This window comes from Myxine glutinosa, chromosome 2, assembly GCF_964187855.1.
Source record: "Myxine glutinosa chromosome 2, kmMyxGlut1.1, whole genome shotgun sequence".
Taxonomy (NCBI): Eukaryota; Metazoa; Chordata; class Myxini; order Myxiniformes; family Myxinidae; genus Myxine; species Myxine glutinosa.
The window spans coordinates 114341909-114366479 of record NC_136262.1 but is presented as its reverse complement, the minus strand read 5'-3'; the positions used below and the strand labels follow the sequence as shown (position 1 = coordinate 114366479).

At 47.5% G+C, this 24571-nt stretch overlaps 1 protein-coding gene across 1 annotated transcript in view; it reads left to right on the top strand.

Annotated features, from left to right (window-relative positions):
* The window catches only part of LOC137421385 (alkaline phosphatase), a gene marked incomplete in the record, with an annotated part of 133361 nt that overhangs the window by 69801 nt on the left and 38989 nt on the right, over positions 1-24571 (top strand). Inside the window, 2 exon segments of the mRNA XM_078771449.1 lie at positions 8869-9041; positions 13962-14093. Coding sequence (XP_078627575.1) covers positions 8869-9041; positions 13962-14093 — 305 coding nt within the window.

Here is a 24571-nt window from a genome sequence, read left to right as displayed (position 1 = left end):
GTTCTGTAAGCATCGCATTACCGTGGCAGCAGTCATGTCCACGCACGTATAAGCGAAGGGGAATCGCGAGTACTCATCGACGATAGTGAGCAGATAGCGAGAGTTACTCGACACCTGCAATGGGCCCTTGAAATCCATCGCCAAGCGTTCCCACGGCCTCGTAGCCCTAACCAGAGTCCCCATGGGTGGGTTATAGAAACGCGGTTTGATTCCCGCACATATAGCGCAGTCGCGACAGATACGGCGGATATCGTCAATCGAGTATGGTAGATTGCCACGCCGCACAAAATGAGCGAAACGCGTTACGCCCGGATGGCCCGCAGTGGCATGCAGCACGCATAGGCCCTCCAAAGTGGCGATACCCGCGCACGTAGCCGGTCTCGATAAGGCGTCGGCGGCCTGGTTATCCTTCCCCGGGCGGTATTTGATAGTGTAGCAGAAGTCGGCAAGCTCTATACGCCAGCGAGTGATTTTCTCATTCTTAATGCGCTGGGCGTGTAATGTGTCGTACATGAACGCAACACTTTGCTGGTCCGTGAAGATTTGGAAACATCGCCCGAGTAAGTACGGGCGCCATCGCCGAATAGACTCGACGATCGCATACGCTTCCTTTTCGACAGACGAATGTCTCCGCTCAGCGGAGGTAAGAGTCCGTGAAAAGAAAGCCACCGGACGCCCTCCTTGGGAGAGGGTCGCCGCGATGGCCTGATCCGAGGCATCACTTTCGAGGACGAAAGATCCGCTCTCGTCGATTGTCGCCACAGCGGCACTGGCGATGTCGGCCTTAAGGCCTCCAAAGGCCGCCAATGCGGCCGGACGCAGAGGGAATGTGTCGCAGGCCACAAGGGGGCGAAGTTTCACGGAGAAATTTTGGACCCATTTGGAGTAATGGGCGAATAGCCCGAGGGCGCGCTTCAGGGACGCCCGATCGCAGGGAGGGGCCATGTCGAGCAAAGGTCGCAGACGCTCCTTATCCAGAGCGACAGAGCCATGGGTCACGGTGTACCCCAGAAGATCTATCTTGCGTAGAGAGTATTGACACTTATCCTCGTTCATGGTTAAGTGATACCTCTGCGCGACCTCGAGGAAGCGCATCAGATTAGCATCATGGTGCCCTTGGTCATACCCACAAACCGTAAGATTGTCTCGGTAGACGAAAACATCGGTTAAGTTCTCCCTCGCAATGAGGTCATCCATGGCCCTCTGGAAACAGGAGACCCCGTTCGTTACCCCAAAAGGCAATCGAGTAAACTGGTACAACCGTTGCCCCGACTCAAATGCGGTAGATACGATCTGCCCTAGAGATGGGGATCTGATGGTACGCACTACGGAGATCGAGAGTGCTGTAGACCGAGTACTGGGCCACCTGTCGCACCAGTGCGTCCATCCCCGGAAGGGGGTAGGCATCCAGCTGTGTAAAGTGGTTAATCGTTTGGGAATAGTCGATTACCATGCGTCTGCGGTGTGCATCGCTTCGCACCACCAAGACCTGGGCTCGCCACGGCGACCGGCTAGGTTCTATGATACCGTCTTTCAAGAGCTGAGCCGTTTCGTCCGCAATGAATTGCATGTCTGCTCGAGAGTAGCGCCGTGATTTTACCGCGACAGGGGTACAGTCGGAGGTTAGATTGGGGAACAGCGAAAGCGGCTGGATTTCCATTTTCGCTAGGGCACACACAGCAAGCGCGTCAGCCCCCACAACAAGCGTGTCAGGCCCACCAAACTCCATTTCCAGACGTCCATGTCGCTGAAGAAAATCGTGTCCTAACAGAATATCAGCACATAAAGCAGGTAAGACCATAAGGTGTACATCTGGGAAAACCCGTCCCTTTATCACGAGTTTCAATCGGCATTCCCCCTTCGTGCTGAGTCGAAGTCCCTGGGAAGCCATGAAGATCCATCTCGTAGACCTCAAGACCTGCCAACCATGCCTGTGCACTAGTCGCTGGTTGATAAAACTATCCGTAGACCCTGTATCCACCAAGGCCCGCACACAATGGCCTTCGACCATGAGGGGAATAAGGGCTTGAGCCAGGCCGGACGAGCCTGCTGGGAGTGGGACCGAACCTCCCGAGTGGGTGGGTCGGCCGAGCCTCGCGGGCGGATCCTATGCCAGCGGCAGTTTTCCGGGCGTCAGAGGGTGCCCGTGGAGTCTCGTGTAAGTTGTCAGGGTGTGTTCCCATGCAATCTGCAGTTTTGCGGTCGTCGCCGGAGTATTCGTTGTCCATGGGGAATCCGTTAAAGCCATCAGAGAGCTTTCCCATGCATTCCGGTGTTTTGCGATTCAAAATCGCCGTTTGATGTGTATGGGCCTCCGTAGTATTCGAAATCGCCGTTTGACGATTTTGACGGGTATAGGCCTCCGTAGTATTCGAAATCGCCGTTTGACGGGTGAGGGCCACCGTAGTTGGTACCGAACTCGTGTCGCCGCCAGTGGACGCCGTACGCTCTTGAGAGACACAACGAGAACGTACCGCTGGGCCTTGGCGAGGCTCCAAAGCCCCTCGCGTGGCCCGGAGTCTGGTCAAGGACGCATGTGCCATGCCCGATCGAGGATGAGACTGTTGTGGCTGTTCGGTGACTCTCGCCAAGGTCGATTGAGCGACCAGGGGCCCGCGAAGAGGGGCCCTGTCCTTCAAAGCCGGGTAAGGCGCCGTGTTCCGAGCTCGGCACGTAGGCTCCGCAATGAGCCCATTCAAGGTCGCGTGTGGCCGCGAGCCGCGTGCGGTTTTCCGACACACTTTCGCGTAGTGCCCCTTTTGCGAGCACAAATGGCATATGGTGTCCCAAGCCGGACACACGGCCCGGGAATGACGTTGTCCCCCACAGAAATAGCAGGTGGCTCCGCGTAAGGCCTTGGGTCTGGCCATTGCGGCAGCCATCAGGACCGGATCCTCCTCCAGAGCATCCTGGAGTTCCGCGAGCAGTTCCGCTCCCTCGGCGGTAGCACTCTCCGGCCATGCGTGGAGCGAGGTTCCCGCCAAGAGGCGCGTGCGATCATAGACGTTCGACTGCAACCGCGCTTCAGTGTGTACCTTTCCTTGCTCGAGTGCCGCAGCGAAGGTTAGGTCGGTCTTCTCCAGGAGTTTGAGCCTTAGGTCCTGAGAGGAGACCCCAGCGACATAGGCATCTAGGAGAAGGTCATCCTGAGCCAGCTCGTGAGTCTGTGGCTCCCGGGTGCTGTCCAGCAAGAGTTGCCGGAGCTCCTGGGCATAGTGATCCATCGGCTCGTTGGGTTGCTGGCATCGCGTTAGTAGCAAGTGCCGAGCATACACCGGGCTCTTTTCCTTTATGTACAATCGTTTGAGCTCTGCAATCGCGAGGTCGTACGTCGCGCATATAGTCACTCACCTCCCCCTGCTTCCTCGCTCCTTTAAACATTTAAGGTGTGCTGTAGTTTCTCTGGGACGTACTGATTCCAAATATGAAGTTGAAAAAAACAATTAACAGATGACGTCATAATTTTAAAACGCGACGTTTTTTTAATTTTAAGGTGTGCACAAAAAATGTTAGTCAATGGAAAAATGGGTACGTGAAAACAAAGAGGCAGCTCTGTCTACTATAACGCCATGGCTTGCAAAAGCAGCTTGAATAGTGTTTACTAAGTGGTGGTAAGCATAAAGTATGTTTGGATGTTTGTCCTCTTATAACTCATCGCAGAGCAAAACCAAAGGCATATTCGGAATCAGTACGTCCCAGAGAAACTACAGCACACCTTAAATTAAAAAAAACTTTCTCTGGGACGTACTGATTCCGAATATGCCTTTGGTTTTGCTCTGCGATGAGTTATAAGAGGACAAACATCCAAACATACTTTATGCTTACCACCACTTAGTAAACACTATTCAGGCTGCTTTTGCAAGCCATGGCGTTATAGTAGACAGAGCTGCCTCTGTTTTCACGTACCCATTTTTCCATTGACTAACATTTTTTGTGCGATATAGTCACTCACCTCCCCCTGCTTCCTCGCTCCTTTAAACATTTAAGGTGTGCTGTAGTTTCTCTGGGACGTACTGATTCCAAATATGAAGTTGAAAAAAACAATTAACAGATGACGTCATAATTTTAAAACGCGACGTTTTTTTAATTTTAAGGTGTGCTGTAGTTGCTCTGAGACGTACTGATTCCGAATATTCCTTTGGTTTTGCTCTGCGATGGGTAGTTCTTGAGTTATAAGAGGACAAACAAACAAACATACTTTACTGCTTTATATATTGTTGCGGATATGAGGACTGTATTTTTTTTGAATTGTGTGTTTTATTATTATTATTGTTTATTCGGCCCCTCCTGCCTCCGGAGTTGTGTAAAGATAAAAAGGGCGTCTCGGTAGTTAATTCCATAAACACCACATTGCAGGACCCGATAAAACCCTTGTTCAGTAGCTTATATCTTATTATGTGTTTTAGAGTAAGGCCTTGTCTTCCATTAGAATAATACTCCATTGCACCGAGTGAAAAAGAGATAGATTCCCTTCATTCCCATTACCAAAAACCTCCATTCCCCCTTTCGTCGATTGGCAATTACCTCCCCTCCAATTGCCGCCATTGACCACGAGGCAGGGTCGGAGAAGAAAGGCGTGTCTCCACCTCGTCATAGAGGGGAGGAGTGAGCCAGCCCCACTCGACCAACCATGAACAAGGGGTTTGGCTAGAGAGGGCGGAGGAAGAACGTTTGGGGGAGGGTTCGCAAAGGTTGAGGGGCGGGGCCTATATAACCCGCGGCGGGGCGTTCCCCAGAGAGATGAGCTTTGACAGAGTTGAGACAAGGAGAGAGGAGACAAGAGCTGGGTCGCCAGAGCTGAGGTGCGTGCTTGAGCCACCGAAACTGCATCTACAGCAGCTTGAGCCACCGAAACTGCATCTACAGCAGCTTGAGCCGCCGAAACTGCCTCTACAGCAGCTCGAGCCACCGAAACTGCAGCCACAGCAGCGTGGGGCCTGGACGGCAGTTTGGAGCAGGGCCGCGAAGGAACGGCGGCTGCCCAACGAGCCGATCGTGCTGCAGGACCAGTTGGACCTCCCTATCCCGCCAGCCATCCACCTGCCATCCCTATCATCATTCCCCGTGTAAGTGTGTTCGTAGTCTGTCTTTTGTCTTGTCCCTGGGTAGTAAGTAAGCCTGTTAGATAAGCTAAAGATTTCACTGTGTCACCTGCGTCTCATGTCCCTGTAAATAAACGTGACTGCTTTCTTTTTGCTTATATGTGTGAATAATAATAAACCCAGTTACTCTTCTGTACGTCTTCTTCCTCTTTGCATTCAGTCGCTTTAGAGTTTTCCAGATTGGGCAGCTGCGGCGCGATACGGCCAAAGTTTGGGGTGAATCGGGTTTTAGTCAGGGAAGCACTGTTCGGTCGCGGAGCCTCCGCTCGGCAAATATAACATCTAATCCGCGGTCCGTAACAATATATAGATATAATAAATAAAGAAGATTGTCATAGTTCCTTCCCCTTATACGGGTTAGTATGTCATTATGTGTTGGAGAATGGGTAGAGAGCCCATCCACTCGTAAGGGATAATTCACCGTACTGTGCATACAGGCTCAACAGCACGTAATACCAGCGGGTACTCTAATGTACCTATCGCGACATTTGCATGTTGTGCTGGAGTCCGAGAAATGAGTGCAGCCTTATGTCCCATAGGGGACAAAGGGCATAATGGTAAAAGCCCATACGAGCAGCATGGGGACAAGGAAACTCGTTATGACTATGAGATAAGTACAGTCCATACGAGCTTCAAATTCAAGTGAATCGCACCAAAAAAAACATCGCGCCTTTTCTTTATTTGCGAGTATCATTTCCTTACAAGACCCATAAATGCAACCTTAAATTCATACACTTTTTATTTACACTTAGTTTTATTCTCCTGTTGAAGTAGAATGCATTTTCATGACACACGACGTCGATTCCACACCTGGTTGGCTCACTCAAAAGCGACGGCCTTTGTTGGGGGCGCTAATTGGCCATTAGCGACCTGTCTGGACGCTCCATCATTCTGAAAGCCTTCGGGAGGCAGCGGGATCCGCTCCGTGTCTGTGATGTGGACGGCGCAGTAGTGATTGAGGAGAGAGCTGTTCGGTGCTTCGGCCGGAAGGACCGAATGACGGCATCCGGCTATGAGGGGCTAATGGGGTGGGGCAACCGACCAATCAGGGCCTATAATCTGCCGACGGACCTTCGAGAAGGCTGGTGACGAGGAGCGACAGGCCACTAATCAGGGCTTGAGGAACTTTGTCGAACCTTCTGGAGGGCTAGTGGGGGCAGGGCAACGGACGGCCCACCAATCAGTAGGCCGAAGAACTTTCTAGAGCGGCCCCCACCCTTACTAATAGGCCTTGGTCTCTCTCTCCTGAGCTCCCTCTCGCCCTGACTGCCTGCCGGACTTTGCCTGATTGCTGTGTGGTGCTCATGTTGGTGACTGCCTTTGCCTGCCCGTGCTCATGTTGGTGACTGCCTTTGCCTGCCCGTGCTCATGTTGGTGACTGCCTTTGCCTGCCCGTGCTCATGTTGGTGACTGCCTTTGCCTGCCCGTGCTCATGTTGGTGACTGCCTTTGCCTGCCCGTGCTCATGTTGGTGACTGCCTTGGCCTGTGTGTCGCTTGCATTAGTGACTCGAGCTGTGAGCCTTGGGGTGGAGGAGCACTGACCAAATTAGGGGCCAAAACGCATACACGACACGGCTACACCCTTACACCCCACCAGTATTTCTCCCATTCACAACCCCTCCCTGAGCGTTGGGTTACGGAATCGTAACCGAATCGTAACCGAACGGAATCGTAACCGAACGGAATCGTAACCGAACGGAATCGTTGGGTCGAAGAAGAAATGCGGGCAAGGGGGTTAACAAAGGGAGATGCAGAAAATAGGGCAAAATGGAAAAGATTGTTATGGGGACCGCAAGGCTAACCCCCGCTCTAACAGGGAAAATGGCCTTAAAATGCATGTTGTTGTTGTTGTTGTATCATCATAAGGCACAGGTTAAGTTAAGTTTCTGCTTCTCGTCCATTTTGCTGTGCTATTTTAAGGTTCCGCTGTACGCTGTATGTCAGCGACTGTTTGTAAATATTGATTCACCTTTCCCCATTGAATCCTTTGCATGTCCCCTCCACCTCCTCTGAACATTGAAGCCCTCAAGTCCTTCCCCACACTCCGCATGATCCATGTGCTTGTAAATACCTGTAAATAAATTGTTTGTTGAAGTTTTCCTTTCCAACTGTTGTGAATGTCCTTTCCTTCATTGGACGAGCTCTCTTCGCATCTAGCTAAGGCGGGAGGTTCTTCCGCACGTAATCAGCTCATTAATTAATTAGCCCGGCGGGTATCAAGTGGTAGCTCGGCCGCCCAAATTACCATCCAAGGATAAGATAGATACACCACCGGAAGGTACGTTCCCCGATTGAACAAGTCACGTGATGCAGGTAAACGGTGACGTCACACTGTAGGACCCTGATATCGCGCGACGGAACAATTGACGTTCGCAGTTGCTTAGCAACCTGCCGAGGCACGTAGGTATTCGTGCGCGGCAGCCTCAGGTCCGGTAAGTTCGGGAGGGAACGGGGGCTAACCCCCTCGTGGTAGCCCCAAAACCCACGGCCGTAACAATATGTTTTATCTGCGGTATGGTTGCCCCACAACATGCCACGATAAGCTATTTATACACCTTAACATGGTGTTTGTCCTTGGGAGGGGAGATATGATTAGTATTAATATTGTTTTGTAATAACATTAATATTACGCAATGATCATAAATGTTGTTATTGCTTTTGTTGTTAGAAACAGCCTTGGAAAAAGGCACAATAAGCTATCTATACACCTCAACACGGTTTCGCCCAAGGTGGAGGGAAATGACGTCACACCAATCTCCATCATGTGGCCCTTAGTCCTCTTGTCAAGTTTGGTTAAGATTGGATAAGTAACGACTGAACTATCAGTCAGACAAAATGACAGACAGATCAGTGCGGTCAGACAAAATGTGTGACCCTTATCAGTGCGGTCAGACAAAATGTGTGACCCTTATCGGTGCAGTCAGACAAAATGTGTGACCCTTATCAGTGCGGTCAAACAAAATGACAGACAGATAGACAACAAATTGCTTATTTTAGTATAACGAACAACAAAGTTCCCTGTTAGTTTGGAGCGGGTCCATTAGGCCCGTATTTGGATTGCAGAGAAACCTCAGAGCTGTCTACCATGCGTACTCTACCAGGGGGTACTCTACCACCTACAGACAAATTCCACAACGGATCATCACAACACACAGTGGCTTAACAGGTAACACAAAGCCACCTGGCTGACTGGTTTTCCCTTTATTGAAGCATTGTCAGGATCACTGGAGACCTGAGAGACCTGTAAGCCGAAGGCCTGTTCTGATGTCTCGTACATACAAAATGGAGGAAGATCTCTCTCCCTTTAGCGCACATTATGGAACAATTTGATAATAGGAGCAAGCCATATAGAAGCCAGGTGATGCAGATGGACTGCATGACACTTATTTATTTATAAACAGATATGGTACATGGAAAATGGAGCTAAACGTTACCTTGAAAAATCGTACTTTCTGTTTGCCTCACACACCTGGTGGACCACTCATATTGTTGAGAATCAGAATTTTGATATTCTACCATGTATGTGGAAGAGCTCCTTTCACCGTTTTATAATTCATAGTTAATGAGATATAGATTGATCATGAACGTCTGGTTTCAAGGTGCCAACTAAACACCTGAGCTTCTCTAATTACAGACAAAACCATATTGTGGGAAATATGGAGTTTTACTTTGATGGTTAATTTGATGCATTGACAGCAGGTGGTGTTTATTTTTATTTACGTTTCAAACAATCCTTATCACGTGTGTTTGTTTCTCATCAATCAGGTAAATCTACAGCCGTCGTCACCACGACACGCGTGACCCACGCGACGCCAGGAGCATCGTATGCAAACTCCGCAAATAGGGACTGGATGTCGGATGCAGAAATGCCAGTAGATGCAAGGAGTTTGTGCAAGGACATAGCACAACAGCTTTTGGAAAATATACCCAACATTGAGGTAAGGACTGGATCTATGCCTGTCTGGTCTGGATCTATGCCTGTCTGGTCTGGATCTATGCCTGTCTGGTCTGGATCTATACCTGTCTGGTCTGGATCTATGCCTGTCTGGTCTGGATCTATACCTGTCTGGTCTGGATCTCTGCCTGTCTGGTCTGGATATATGCCTGTCTGGTCTAGATATATGCCTGTCTGGTCTGGATATATGCCTGTCTGGTCTGGATCTATACCTGTCTGGTCTGGATCTATGCCTGTCTGGTCTGGATATATGCCTGTCTGGTCTGGATCTATACCTGTCTGGTCTGGATCGATACCTGTCTGGTCTGGATCTATACCTGTCTGGTCTGGATATATGCCTGTCTGGTCTGGATCTATGCCTGTCTGGTCTGGATATATGCCTGTCTGGTCTGGATATATGCCTGTCTGGTCTGGATCTATACCTGTCTGGTCTGGATCTATACCTGTCTGGGCTGGATATATGCCTGTCTGGTCTGGATCTATACCTGTCTGGTCTGGATCTATACCTGTCTGGTCTGGATCTATGCCTGTCTGGTCTGGATCTATACCTGTCTGGTCTGGATCTATGAATATCTGGTCTGGATCTATGCCTGTCTGGTCTGGATCTATGCCTGTCTGGTCTGGATCTACACCTGTCTGGTTTGGATCTACGCCTGTCTGGTCTGGATCTATGCCTGTCTGGTCTGGATCTATACCTGCTGGTTTGGATCTACGCCTGTCTGGTCTGGATCTATGCCTGTCTGGTCTGGATCTATGCCTGTCTGGTCTGGATCTATGCCTGTCTGGTCTGGATATATGCCTGTCTGGTCTGGATCTATACCTGTCTGGTCTGGATATATGCCTGTCTGGTCTGGATCTATACCTGTCTGGTCTGGATCTATACCTGTCTGGTCTGGATATATGCCTGTCTGGTCTGGATCTATACCTGTCTGGTCTGGATCTATGCCTGTCTGGTCTGGATATATGCCTGTTTGTCCATTAAAGTATCACTCATGATGAAAATTGCAGACTAGGCCCGGATCTATATGCTTTTCTATTCTAATTGTATCACCACTGATGACCATAGCAGACTAGGCCTGGATCTATGTTTGTCTATCCTAATTGTATCAGTAATGATGAAAGTAGCAGACGAGGCCCACATCTATGCTTGTCTATCCTAATTGTATCACCAACGATGACAGTAGCAGACTAGGCCTTTTGCAAAGCCTTAGAGCTTTTAAATATAGAAATCTAGGCTCATGCAGGAGCGAATTAAGTTTGACATCATTAAGGTTCACAAATTGACATGTTTGACATCCTTTTATGTGCAATGTTTGATTTATTTGAGTATTACTAGAACACGAGCAACACCTTGACTTGATACTAACTGGGCCATACAATAGGAACATCATTTATCAGGAAGAAACTGTTAAAGAAACTGATCGTTTTTACTTTTTGTGTGAAAATGTCTGATTTTGATGTTTTTGTATTTTTTTTCGAAGAAAGATTTGTGCATGGAGTAAAGGTGTTTATCCACTACCTGACAAGCTTTTACACAAGGATGGTCTTGCCTCACCTTTCAACCCAAGGCAATTTCCCCACTTAGCTCAACCTTCCCCACCCGACTTGGGCACACCTTGCCCTGCAGCTCATAAAGATGTCAAAGCAAAGGTAAAGTTTGCTATGTGCAAGATAATCCTCTCTATTTATTAATTGTGCAATAACAGAATAAACATTTGTGTAGGAAAGAGGATTATCAGGTACATAGTGAGTTTTCTCACATTTTGTTTCCTCACATTTACAAAGTGCAGGGCGTGGTGTCACAGAATCGGGTGGGGAAAGGTGAGGCAAGACCATCCTTGTGTAAAATCCTGCCAGGTGCTGGATGAACAGCTTTTCTCATTGCAGAAAGCTTTGACTTTTACAACAACTTATTACAAATAACTGAGTTAAAATGCAAAACCACAACACTCAAGAATATACCAAGGGCATTCCTCATCCGCACAATGAACAAATTAGACCTTTCGTCAAACTTTGATGTTATATGAATTGTTACTCTCGCCAGAGGAGAGGGTATTGTATTTGAGTCTGTTTGTTTGTTTGTCTGTTTGTCTGCACAAAATAAATATGATTTTCTCTGCAACCGTTGGTCCGATCAACATGAAATTTTCACCATAGGTGCAACTACACCTGTATAATTTTTTAATGATAATTATGACGTCATCGGTCACGTGGTTCGGCCGCCATCTTTGAAAAACCGAAAATCTTTGCACCTCTATATCTCCGAAAGCGCTGAATAGAAAAAATTGAGACATGGCTCATTGTAAAGAACTCTCCATGGGGAATGAAATATGTTAATGATGATGTCATAGGAGCCCCCATTATGACGTCATAATTCGACAAGTACACACCTTCATCCGATCAAGATGAAATTTATTGAGCATAATCTAGGAATAAATTGGTTTAGAAAAAAAAAAATGACGTCATCGGTCATGTGGTTCGGCCGCCATATTTGTTTTAACACAAAAGCCTTAAAAAACACTGAAAATACATCCTGGCGAGGGTTTTCAATCTCTGATTGCTCTTTTTCTTGTTAAGTTATTGCAAAATGGTTCTTTCATGATGTGGGAATTTTTACTCTGCCTTGGTGTTCCTTTTATTTGCATATTTTGCTCGTTAAAATTACCAATTGTAAAGCTTACCTCAATTCGGCCGTTGACCGATGGAAGTTGAACAGAAATAAACCATTATTATTATTATTATTATTATTATTATTATTATTATAATAATAATGATGATAGCTCTGACTGGATGAAGAGGGACTCACTCTTTGGGAATGCACTTATTTTTGAGCCGCCTACCCTGGATTCAATTCCCGACCAGATTATAAACCGATTGGTGTTTTTCTTTTTTGTATGCATCCAAGGCTCATGGAAGAGCTGGAACATTGAACAGATCAGGATGCAACATAACAAAAGGAAAAGTAGAGAGGGGAAGGGGGGGGGGGGGGGGTGCACCAACAGCGGAGTTGGACAAAATAGAGGGAGACTTAGACAAAACAATCGGTATGGAGAGGAAAGGGGGACAGGAAAGGACACATGGGGTAGACAAGATGGACAGAGAAGGAAGTACTCTCAGGAAGGAAAGCAGGAAATTTGGAAGTAGGAAGGCTTTGGAGTAGGGGGGCTTAACGGATCATGGTTTTGTATTGGGGATGATCTGATATGTAGGTGAACAGTTGTCTGGTGGACCTAGAGGGCAGAGTGAGATTGAAGAGAATGTGGAAGTTGGTTCCACAGTTGGGGAGAAAAAAAGACGAAAGGATAAGTGGAGGTGAGCAGTGATTCTGGATTTAAGGAGTTTCACCATGGTGGACCATGTACATCCTGCAGAAACCTGGGGGGACAATGCTTGGAAAGCACAGAGTGTGCAAGACTAGAAAAGAGGCAGTAGATCTAAATTATTCAGTTCCTGATGTAAATAAATTGAGTTCCTGATGTATAGAGAGCAACTCCGCCACCAGGGCAGGGTTCATGCCTATGAAATCAGAGGTGACTATATCCAAGTGGAGGCACTACAAAGAGTCAGAGACGTCCTGTGGGAGGAATAATTCTGTTAACCAGATGATGTCCGGGCTGTCAGCAGCAGCCTGCATTGAGAGATCTGTCAGGTTGGAACAAAAACAGAGGATGAACAGTGAGGGACAGGTAGGAGGCTCGGAGGGTGAAAGACCTACACGTGGAGCAACCCTCCATTTTTAACATGTGTTTCACAGGAGGATTTGCATCAACGTATGTGCTTTCCCTCAGATGGACGTTAAACTGGGTGTTCTGTCGACCAGCATTAGCTGGTTTCCCACTGTATCCTTCGCAAAGAATAGGCCCGGATTTATGCTTGCCGTCCTAGGTATCTCTAATGATAGGTGAAGTGAGTTGGACCCCTCATGACTAATGATAACAAGAGCAGATTAGGCCCGGATCTATGCTTGTCTATCCTAATTGTATCACCAACGATGACAGTAGCAGACTAGGCCTTTTGCAAAGCCTTAGAGCTTTTAAATAAAGAAATCTAGGCTCATGGAGGAGCGATTTAAGTGACAGAAGACAGCAGGTTCACAAATTGACATGTTTGACATCCTTTTATGTGCAATGTTTGATTTATTTGAGCATTACTAGAACACCAGCAACACCTTGACTTGATACTAACTGGGCCATACAATAGGAACATCATTTATCAGGAAGAAACTGTTAAAGAAACTGATCGTTTTTACTTTTTGTCTGAAAATGTCCGATTTTGATGGTTTTGTATTTTTTTTTGCCGTCGTAAGAAAAGTCGAAGACTTGTGCATGGAGTAAAGGTGTTTATCCACTACCTGACAAGCTTTTACACAAGGATGGTCTTGCCTCACCTTTCCTGCAAGGGAATTTTTTCCCCACCTGATTCGACCTCATCCAACCTTCCCCACCTGACTCGCCCACACCTTGCCCTGTCGTTTGTAATTAAAGATGTCAAAGCAAAGCCAAAGATCGTTGTGTGCAGGATAAATCCGCTATATTTATTAATCAGGCAATAACAGTGAAAGTGATTTTGCCTTCTTACACATTTTGTTTATTCACCTTTACAAAGTGCAGGGTAAACGTGGTAGAATCGGGTGGGGAAAGGTGCCCCCGGACAGGAAAGGTGAGGCAAGACCATCCTTGTGTGTTGTCGCTCTGCCACGATCCTTCACTTTGTGTACAAAACAAACAGAAACCCAACCTATTTTGTTGTCCATTGTGTTTCTTTCTCGTGGTGCACAGGTTGTAAATATCTTGGCTGACATGAAGTGAACAGATTTTTGATACGAAGGTACGGTTGAAACGGTCAAGCAGGTTCTGGATACCTATTGCATACCCATCCTCCCGTTCGCTCTCTTGTATTGTAGGTTATTATGGGAGGAGGGAGGAAATACATGTACCCATCTGACCAACCGGACGTCGAGTATCCCGATGAAAATGGAACACGGCTGGATAAAAAGAATCTCGTCCAAGAATGGCTGGATATGCATAAGGCTAAGGTGAGGAGGGGAGAGGGAGTCTTGTATGGGAGGTGGTGGTGGTGATAGGAGGAGGTGTGAGGTTTAGGGTGTTCATAAACATCTACTCCTGATTGGGAGAGGAGCACAGAGAGTGAGGACGAGTAGGTTTGGTGTGTGGTTCAATTTAGTTTTCGAATAAAGTAACAACTGCCACAGTTGGCTGCTCATGTGTCACGTGCTCGCTTGTCTCAGGTGTGCCTGTCATTGACCTGGAACATCAATGATGCCCCTTTACACAATATGCAGCAGAGTTTACATACATGTTACTGCATTGTACAATCTTTTCACCCATTTTCCCCTATTTTTTAGAACCTCTATTGTACAAATGTATAGAAAATTGTTAAGCTAAATACAGACATTTAAGTAGTTGGTGATAAAACTTGGAAAAGATGGGAGGAGGGTGGAAACAATTGTTACTTGCGGATAACGTTTTGCATCGAGCAGGAAACAACCAATAGGCCGTGGGCAAAAATGTTGCAATTCCACGATCTCCATGTTGGAAATACCTCAAATTCTCGCTTGCACATGCTTAAGGACCACTTAGCGATTTAAAGTATGTTCCCATCTTCAAAAAGTGAGGATTTTTGAAACAATTTCCATGAAAAGTAAACTAAAACACGAACAGAAACTTCAAATGATGACGTCGTTGTGAGACAACCAGCCAATGACAACTTCCATAGTTGGAATATTTTATTCATTACTTTGACATCAGAGGTCAGTCACGTGGTGTGGCAGCCACATTGGTTTAAAAGGAAATATTTGGACATCATTTTCTACAAAATAATTTTCTACGAAATCGCTCAAAGAAAAAACTTGAAACTTGGCATACGTCATCAACTCCCAAAGAGGTACAATAGCTATCAAATCAGAGGTGACAACAGCCAGGGAGAGGCACTATAAAGAGTCAGCGATGTCCTGTGGGAGGAAGAATTCTGTTAAACAGATGATGTCCAGGCTGTCAGCAGCAACCTGGATTGAGAAATATGTGAGGTTCGCGAGATCACGGCTCGGGAAGATCTCGCGAGATCACGGCGAGGTCACGTCTTTTCGAAGCTGTTCCATGCGCTCACGCTTTCGAAGCTAAGTGATCCTTCTCAATTGTGTTTTTGTCGAGACTGTATCTGTCTTTCGGTGTATGTACCTATAGCGTATCTTTTGGAAAATTTTCGGTGCTACTTTTTCGTACATGTATACACAATCGTCGGTTAATGCGCATCGAGTATTCTGAGGCCTAGTACTCGTAGGCTTGGCTACCGTACCGTCTCCAACCTTGTGGTTTTGTTTTTCTCTCAGCGATTCGTCGAATGCGCTGCAATTATTTTCGTTCTCTGTTTTGTCCCAGTCGTTCACCCCATACTTCCTTGTTTAATATCTCTACTCAAAAAAAAAAAAAACCCCCAAAAAATATTTCCTTCCCAGGTCTTATTCGTTTATTTGTTGTTCTTTTTTGTTTGTTCGTTCTTCGTTCGCGATCACGTGGTTAGAAATGTATCATCTCTCCCCTGAACAACTATTTTCTCTCATATATTATAACACCCTTTTCTTCTTTTCCTACAAAAGGATGCTTTCGTCTTGCTCACCAAATCTATTCATTCCAAAAAATATATATAATACCATCTCTTACAGTTCCTCCTTTCTACATTCCCTAAACTATCCAGAACTCCACCCCTCCTTCAGTGTCCTCAAACGTATTTTTGACTCGAAGGTCTCAAACTCATTTTGCAAAAAATGTTCGTTTCCCATGAATCGTACACTTTTCAAAATCCAATCTCACCCCTCCCCTCCAAATCCTCCCCATCACCCATCCCTTTCAAATCTCCCCCCTTGCCCCTTCCCTCCCCTCCCTCCTAAACTCCCCCCACACCCCTCCCCTCCGAGACTCTCCCTCGCTCCTCCCCTCCTAGACTCCCTTCTCACCCCTCCTCCTCAAAGCATCCTCCCTGCTTCTTCCCCCTTCCAACTTTCACCTTCATCTCCCCCAACCTTCTGCCTCGCTCTTCCCCCTCCTCAAATAACACCTCACTGTGCCTCACCCAATCTCCATCAAACCTTTTGTCCACCCCATTCTTCCCTTTCTCCAAGCTATTCTGAAATCTCTGAAATCTCTGACACACCTTCAACAGCTCCCCCTTCCTCTTCCACATCTTACCCTACCCCTCCCCCCCCCCCCCTGTTCTGGACCCGATGCTCCCCCTTCCTCTTCATTAACGGTATGGACCTCAAACATCCGGGGCCTTCGCTCAAACTTGACTGATCTCTCCATACAGGTTGCTTCTGACAAACCAGATGTGATCTGCTTAACAGAAACTTTCCTCCTTCATGATGTCTCTGATGCCTTGGTATCTCTCCCAGGTTACTCCCTCCTCGTATGATAGACCTGAGCCTCGTCCTGGAGGTGGGGTTGCTATCTTTATAAAAAACTCTCTTCCTCACTCGCCCTCCACTGCCCTCTCTCCACCTCACCCCCAGGAATACCTTTGGCTACGGCTTCCCCTTCGCTCCCACCTTTTGTTCATATGTGTGTTGTACCGTCCACCAAACAGCGATGACTCCATTTACATCTCACTGTCTGATAATATGGACCAACTTCTATCTACCCATCCCAACTCTCTCTTCCTCATATGTGGTGATTTCAATTGTCACCATGCCAGTTGGCTGGGTGTGGGTACCTCTCTCACCAGCCATGGCTCTTCAGCAAAGGACTTCTGCGACTCACTGGGACTGACACAATCTGTCAATTTCCCGACCTGGATCTCAGTCAACGGAGCATCTTCTCTTCTGGATTTGGTTATGACAAACTTCCCTGAAAATGTCTGCTGCTCTTCTTCTGCTCCAATCGGCTCATCTGATCATGTACTTGTCAAAGTGGACATCTCTCTGACCATTCTCAGAGAGCCTCCTCAGCGTCGACGAATCTGGCATTTCACTCAGGCCAACTGGCACGGTCTTCAAGCAGCCATCAATCATCTGGACTGGTCTCCCATCTCTACCGCCTCTGACATCAAGTCATCCTGGGAATTCTTTCAAAGTAAATTGCTCTCTCTCATGCACAGATTTATCCCATCTCGTCTTCAGTTGTCATACCCTTCCTCCCGTCCATGGTACACGGAATCTTGTGGTGAGGCTGTTGCCCTGAAACAACTTGCTTTCGTCTCCTGGAAAGCAAATCCAACGGAAGGAAATCTCATTTCCTTTCACAAAGCCCGAAACAAGTGTGTGTCCACCCTCAGGAGAGCCAGGAAACAATATCTCACCGTTCTCAAGACCGAACTCTCTTATCTGTCTCCCTCTTCCAAATCCTGGTGGCGTCTGGTCAAATCTGTTTCTGGTGTTTGTTCCCCCTCCATCCCCTCCCTCACCTCAAACGGCTTAACGGCTGACTCCGCACGTGAAAAAGCTGAATGCCTCAACTCTGTGTTTGCCTCTAAATCTTGTGTCCCAAACCCATCCCTCTCTGTACCCACCGTACCCAGTCATACCCAGCTGCTCCTGGACTCTGTGTCCTTTCCTCCTGACAAGGTGGAAAAGTTTCTGTCAACCCTCGACTCTGATTCTGCAACTGGTCCTGACGGCATCAGCCCACGGGTCCTAAAATCATGTGCTTCCGCTCTTTCACTCCCTCTTTCTGTTCTCTTCACCATCTCTTTTGCTCAAGGTCATCTGCCATCTGCTTGGAAATCAGCCAACATCACCGCTTTGCACAAAAAAGGTGCAAAAACAGATCCCAGCAACTACAGACCAATCAGCCTTCTCCCAATTATCAGCAAAGTCATGGAATCCATCATTGCTTCAGATATGAAATCTTTCCTCTTCTCCAATGGCTTGATCTCTGATCATCAATTTGGTTTCAGACCTGGTCACTCTACTCTGGACATGCTGCTTCTGCTTTCTCAACAATGGATGGAGGTCCTCAACGCCAAACAGGAAATTAGAGCCGTCTCCCTTGACATTTCACGTGCCTTCGATACGGTCTGGCACCCTGCTCTGCTCACCAAACTCTCCTCCTTTGGTACCCATGGAAATCTACACGCATGGCTGGCGGACTTCCTCTCTGGTCGTAGTCAACGTGTGGCCCTGAATGGGTTTCTCTCATCTCCTCTACCTGTTCAGGCTGGAGTTCCCCAAGGTAGTGTTCTGGGCCCTGTGCTTTTTCTGGTCTTCATCAATGATCTCTCTGACTCTCTTGAAAATCCTCTCTATCTCTTTGCTGACGACTCTACTCTCTGTCGCTCCATTCCTCATCCCTCAGATCGGCAGTCTGCAGCCTCCTCACTCTCTGCAGACCTGGACAAAATCACAGACTGGGCAAACAAATGGAACATGTCTTTCAATCCTGATAAATCTCACACTCTTACGATGTCTCTCCGAAAAGACCGACTGGAAAACCCTCCCATCCACTTTATGAATAATCCTCTCCAAGAAGTTCTGTCACTCAAGCTTTTGGGTCTCACTATTTGCCATGATCTTTCCTGGGAAAACCACATTTCAAATCTGGCCTCCAAAGCCATTCGCCGACTGGGCATCCTCCGTCGTGCGAAGTCCTTCCTTGGCACACCTGAGCTCCTCACCACATACAAGGCTTTCATCCGCAGCTCTATGGAATACTGCTCTCCCCTCTGGTCTGGTGCTCCTGCCTCACACCTAGCCCGTCTTCACGCTGTTGAAACCAAAGCGTTCAGAATCATTGGAATCTCCCGCGATGAAGCTAACTCCAAGGGCCTTTCACTCACTCACCGCAGGCAGGTTGGTGGTCTTTCCGTCTTCTACCGACTCCTCTCTGGCCTTGCCCCCCCAGCCCTCTCTGGGCTCTGTCCCCCAAATATTCCTACAGGTCGCACAAGATCTGCCTGCAACCCTCTTATGGTTAAACTGCCAAAATCAAGACTTTCTGCTCACCTTCACTCCTTCATTCCTCTTTTCTACTGCCTCTGGAACAAACTCCCTCACTCTCTTCAATCCCACTCCACCCTCCAGGTCTTTAAAACAGCTGTTCACCACCATCTCTTATCCTCCCCCATCCAAAACCTTGATCTTTTCTACCCCCGCTAATTTCGGTCCCCTTGTGTTTTATACTTCTCCCTCCCCCCCCCCCCCCTTCCCACGCCTCCTGCCCCCAAGCCCTCTCCCTCCCACACTTCTCCCTGCTCTCAAATGTTGTGGTTGTGTGCTTCCCCTTCTCTCCCCATCTTGTCTTCCGCTCCCTCTTTTTGTATATTTTGTTTGTCTGGTTGATTTGTTTGTGAAATAAATGTTAGCTCTTTCACGAGCCTCGATTCAGTGTACAAAAAAAAAGGAAAAAAAAAAGGTTGTTACAGAGGCTCTGGATGTTTGAGGTCGTGAACAAAAAGAATGGAAACACCAATGTAAAGTCACGTAATAGGGCGTTGAGCCACCATGTGCGGTCAGTACTGCCTGTATGTTCCGCAGCATAGAGTCCACCAGCGTCTGGAATTCTGCAGGGGGGGTGCCGCACCATTCTTCCATGAAAAAGTCAATCAACTCACGCCTGTTTGATGGAGATGGAAAATGCTGTCTCAGGCGTCATTCCAAAATATCCCATAAATGCTCCATTGGGTTCAGATCTTGTGACTGAGAAGGCCATCAGTGTCATGGATAACATCAGTGTCATGCTCATCAAATCATTGGGCGACCACACATGCTCTGTGGATGGGGGCATTGTGGGGTCTCCTCTTGCAGCCATGCTAGCAGCTATAATTATAGGCAACCAGGCCTGTGCAGCATTTTTATACATGACCCTAAGCATCATGCTGGGATATTATTTGCTTAATTAACGCATGGGCCATACTAGTGTGGAAGCCATTGCTTGGTGTCTCTCATTTACGCAGGTGTTTCCATTTTTTGTCCACGACCTGTAGATAGGGTGATAATGATGACCATCAGAGAAGTGGTATTTCAGCCATAATTGGTTGAATTGAAATTGTTATTTGAAAAATCTGAAACTTCACAGATCTGATTTATGACCAGATATGAGTGAAGAATTAAATTTGTGACATAAATAACTCATGCTAAGAAACTATACACACACACACACACACACACACACACACACACACACACACACACACACACACACACACACACACACACACACACACACACACACACTGTTACGGTTTTCCACCGCCCTTCCTACCCTTACCAAGGGGGGATTAAGCCCCTTGTTCTTTCTGGGCTGGCATAAACGAGACTTGAAACGCCCCTTCCAGGCAAATGCAAGGTAGGGTTTCAGGACCAAGTCTCGCTCGTACCTAAATACCTGCACCGCCACGGAAGCGGGGAAGCAAGCCTCGCACGAGCCACGTGTAATTTGAGTACACCGAGCGGATTGCGTACCACATGGTCCGTGCAGTTTCCGTTAATATTGGACCCCGATTAGAGCGGTTCTATTCTTACCACGCTTACTCAATGATGGAAAACACAAGACGGTCGAATAAAAGGAATAATACAATTTAATTATTATTTACACTTATGTACAAGTCGGTAGAAAGCAGACACAGAACAGAACTTAATCAGTCTTACAATAACCCAGACACGGGCCCGATCACACTCACACAGGGAAATTGCAGGCAGAATGGTGTCCACGCGCTGCCTTGGTCGTCCAGGAACGGCGGCCCGGCGTGCTCTCCACGGTCCCAGCACGTCCCGCGAAGATGGCAAGCAGGTGGTGCAAAGGATCCTCGCAGCGCGTCCCTCGAACAAAAGGCAGCAGATGAGGCAGGAAAGAAATGTACGCATCTCTCAGCGCGGCTGGGCCACCAGCGCGCTATCACTCACGTAACTCACTAGAGGCTCGGCCGTAAGCTCAACCGAGCGTCCACTTTAATATGAACGCTTTTACTTGATTCATGCCCGTCTTTCTCCGATCTCGTAACTCTCATCAATACTCGAACCTCTCCGCACTCAACTCCTGCTCCGAACTGCTGCTCTCTCCACTCCTTCTCTCCCGGTGGGGGCCTTGCGCAACGGGTTATATGGACACGCCCTGGGCCTTCTCGAACGTTCCAACCACACCCCGTGACGCAGTGCGGCAGCCACACCCTCTGAGCCCTGATTGGCAGCTCGCGCTTACCGTCAGCTTCTTCGCCGTCCTCATTCGGTCCCGACCCGACCTGCTAGGCCTGCCTCGTGTCAATTCGCGCCAAAAAAGCCAAAGGCAGCACAAAGAGGCGTAAGGCAATGGAAGTATGAAAAGGACCTACTCTCATTATTCTACTCAATGCAAAACTAACACAGGAAAAGGACTATTCTCACACATGCTATGAAATAACTGAACTATCGCGAGGCTACGTGTTGTTGTGTGACAAACTATGAGGGGGAAATTTAACCTTTATTGTACAAAACTCAAAACCGCAACAATATATATATATATATATATATATATATATATATATATGTGTTTGACCTGCCAATCAAAACACACCTGGTCACAAGTGTGCTGCTCTGACCGGGTCCTCAGTCGAGGTCCTCAGCATCATCCCGTTTCGGCCCTTCAACCTCGATACGGTCAGCTAAGGTGGGCCAGCAGGGGCACATACACATCCACATGCAGCAACTACACCTGGATGCGTACATACCCCCACCCCCAGCCAGTGGGAACGCAGACTACAACAACAACAACACCTCCGCATCCAGAATCCACAGCACCAAACAAACACGGTGGAACACTCAAACACCCACCTTTATACCCTTCACCACTCACCAACAAAACACACCAGATCATTCATTCACACCCATACATACACACACACAACACCAACCAACCAACCACCTACCCTTACAACATACACCACTCAACATACAAAAACACACTCATGCAAAAATTAATTCATGCAAAAAACACACACCCTCACCCCACTCACTCATATACACAAAATAAGAAATAATAATCGTAAAAAAGAAAAAAAAAAGAAAAAAAAAAAGACGTTCGACATGCCTCCATAAACTTCCTCCATATCCAAAATGAGCCTTTCAAGGCAACCTGGGCCACCTTGTCACAGATCCTCCTTCTTTCTGTCCCACACACTCCCAGCCTAGCAAGGAATGCAGAAAAGGAATTGCCAATATACCCTCTACACCCCACCTCAAATGGCTGACACGAAACTCGCCAACCCTTCTCCCGGCACTCTGCCTCCAGCTCACCCTCTTCTCCTGGCCCTCTTTGACAAACCACACCTCTCCCCCATCAGTCTCCTTCTCCACTCTTCTCTCTCTCGACCTCAGCACCTCTTGTTGCACCATCTGCACCACCACCGCCAGCACCTGATCATGTCGCCCCCTGTATTGTCCTGCTGCCAATGCTACTGAACATGCACTCAGTGCATGCTGCACCGTTCCCACACCTCCACACAAATAACATCTCTCCTCCTGCAACAACCCCCACAATCTCAAGTTTACTGGTGACGGAAGCACATCATACGTTGCCCGCAACAGGATATTCACCAATATTGGCTCCATCCTCCAAATCTCTTGCCACTTCAATATCCTCACCCGCACACCTTCCCACTTAGTCCAAGCACCTTGCTGTGCCTGACCGACTGCTTTCACATATCTCCCCTCCTCTTCCTTTCTTCTCACCTCCCTCTCAACCATCTTCCTCCTCTCTTTCACACATGCCTTTCCCCATCGCTCATGCTTCATCCACCCCAAGCCATGCTTCCGGTGCTGTACCATCCCCATGACCTCCTCCTGTTGCAACCGCTCCTCCATCTCGTCCACCTCTGCTCTTGCATTCCACTTCCGACTTCCCTTCTTCTCTGGGAGAGCATTCTTTACCACTGCATCACTTGAATCCCGCAACATCATGAACTCCCGCTCCCTCACCACCTTAAACTCCTCGGTTAATGATGTCAAGGGAAACTGGAGTTTCCCACCCTGACCATAAATGGCAATGTTCGTCAAACAGCGTGGCACTCCCAACCACCTCCTCACAAACCCGCTCACCACAACCTCCATCCTCTCTACATGCCCAATCGCAATATCATACATCATCAATGGCCACAATACTCGTGGCATCAATCCAAACTTCAAACACCACACCTTCATCTTACCTGGCAAACCACATCCATCAATCCTCTTCAAACCTCTCAAAAGCTTGTTTCTGACCTCCTCCACTCTTCCCACATCATTCAACTCCACTGTATATCATCTTCCCAAACTCTTCACAGGGGCCTCTACCAATGATGGAACCACATCCCCTCCCAGCTCAAACCTGTGCATGTTATCCACCACTCCTCGTCTCACTACCACACTCTTCGACTTTCTTGCTTTAAATCCCATTCTTTCCCACGGCATCAACCTTTCCAGTCGTCCCAGTACCTCTACTGCTGCATCAGTGGACTGTTGGACAACTGTCAGGTCATCTATGAAAGCAAACATTGCAGGCAACCTCTGACCAGGGGCTAGCTCCACTTCTTTCCCATGTCCACTCACCGCACGTATCAACAACTCCATAATCAGCACAAACAAAATAGGGGAGATGGTACATCCATGTACATACAGTCACCTGAAAAAGTAAGTACACCCCATGTAAAGTTTTGAGTTTTTCAACATATTTCAACATACAGCTATTTGATCTTCATTTCAACAATACTGATAGATAAAGGCGATATAATATAACAAATATCATGAAACATTTACATTTTGTGGTCCATTGTATAATTTAAATAAACATAAATGCAAATTTCGCATGTGGAAAAAGTAGGCACACCCTTGGCTCTAATAGGTGGTATTGCCCCCTTTGGCAGAAACAACCTCAAGTAGGCGTTTCTTATAACTGTCTACCAGTCTCTGACATCGACTGGGAGAACTTTTTGCTCACTCCTCCATGCAGAATTATTTCAGCTGTGCGATGTTTGAGGGGTTTCTTGAATGCACAGCTCGTTTCAAATCCCCCCACAACATCTCAATGGGATTTAGATCCGGGCTTTGACTTGGCCATTCCAGAACCCTCCATTTCTTTCTTTTCAGCCATTCCTTGGTGGATTTACTGGAATGTTTAGGGTCATTGTCATGTTGCAAGGTCCACCTTCGGTTGCGCTTCAACTTTCCGACAGATGGCCTCACATTATCCTCAAGCACCCTCTGGTACAATGAAGAATTCATAGTGGATTATATGATGGTGAGCTGCCCAGGCCCTGATGCAGCAAAGCTGCCCCAAACCATAATATTTCCACCACCATGCTTTACAGTTGGTATCAGGTTCTTGTGGTCAAATGCTGTCTTTGCTTTTCGCCAAACATGTCTTCTGGTACTGTGGCCAAATAGCTCTACCTTTGACTCATCTGGCCAGAGCACATTGTTCCAGAAGTGCTGGTCTTTGCCTAGGTGTTCATTGGCAAACCTTAGTCTTGCCCTGATTTTCTTTCTGGACAGCAAAGGTTTCCTCCTGGCACACCTCCCATGTAGATCAAATTTGTGCAGCCTCTTTCTAATGGTAG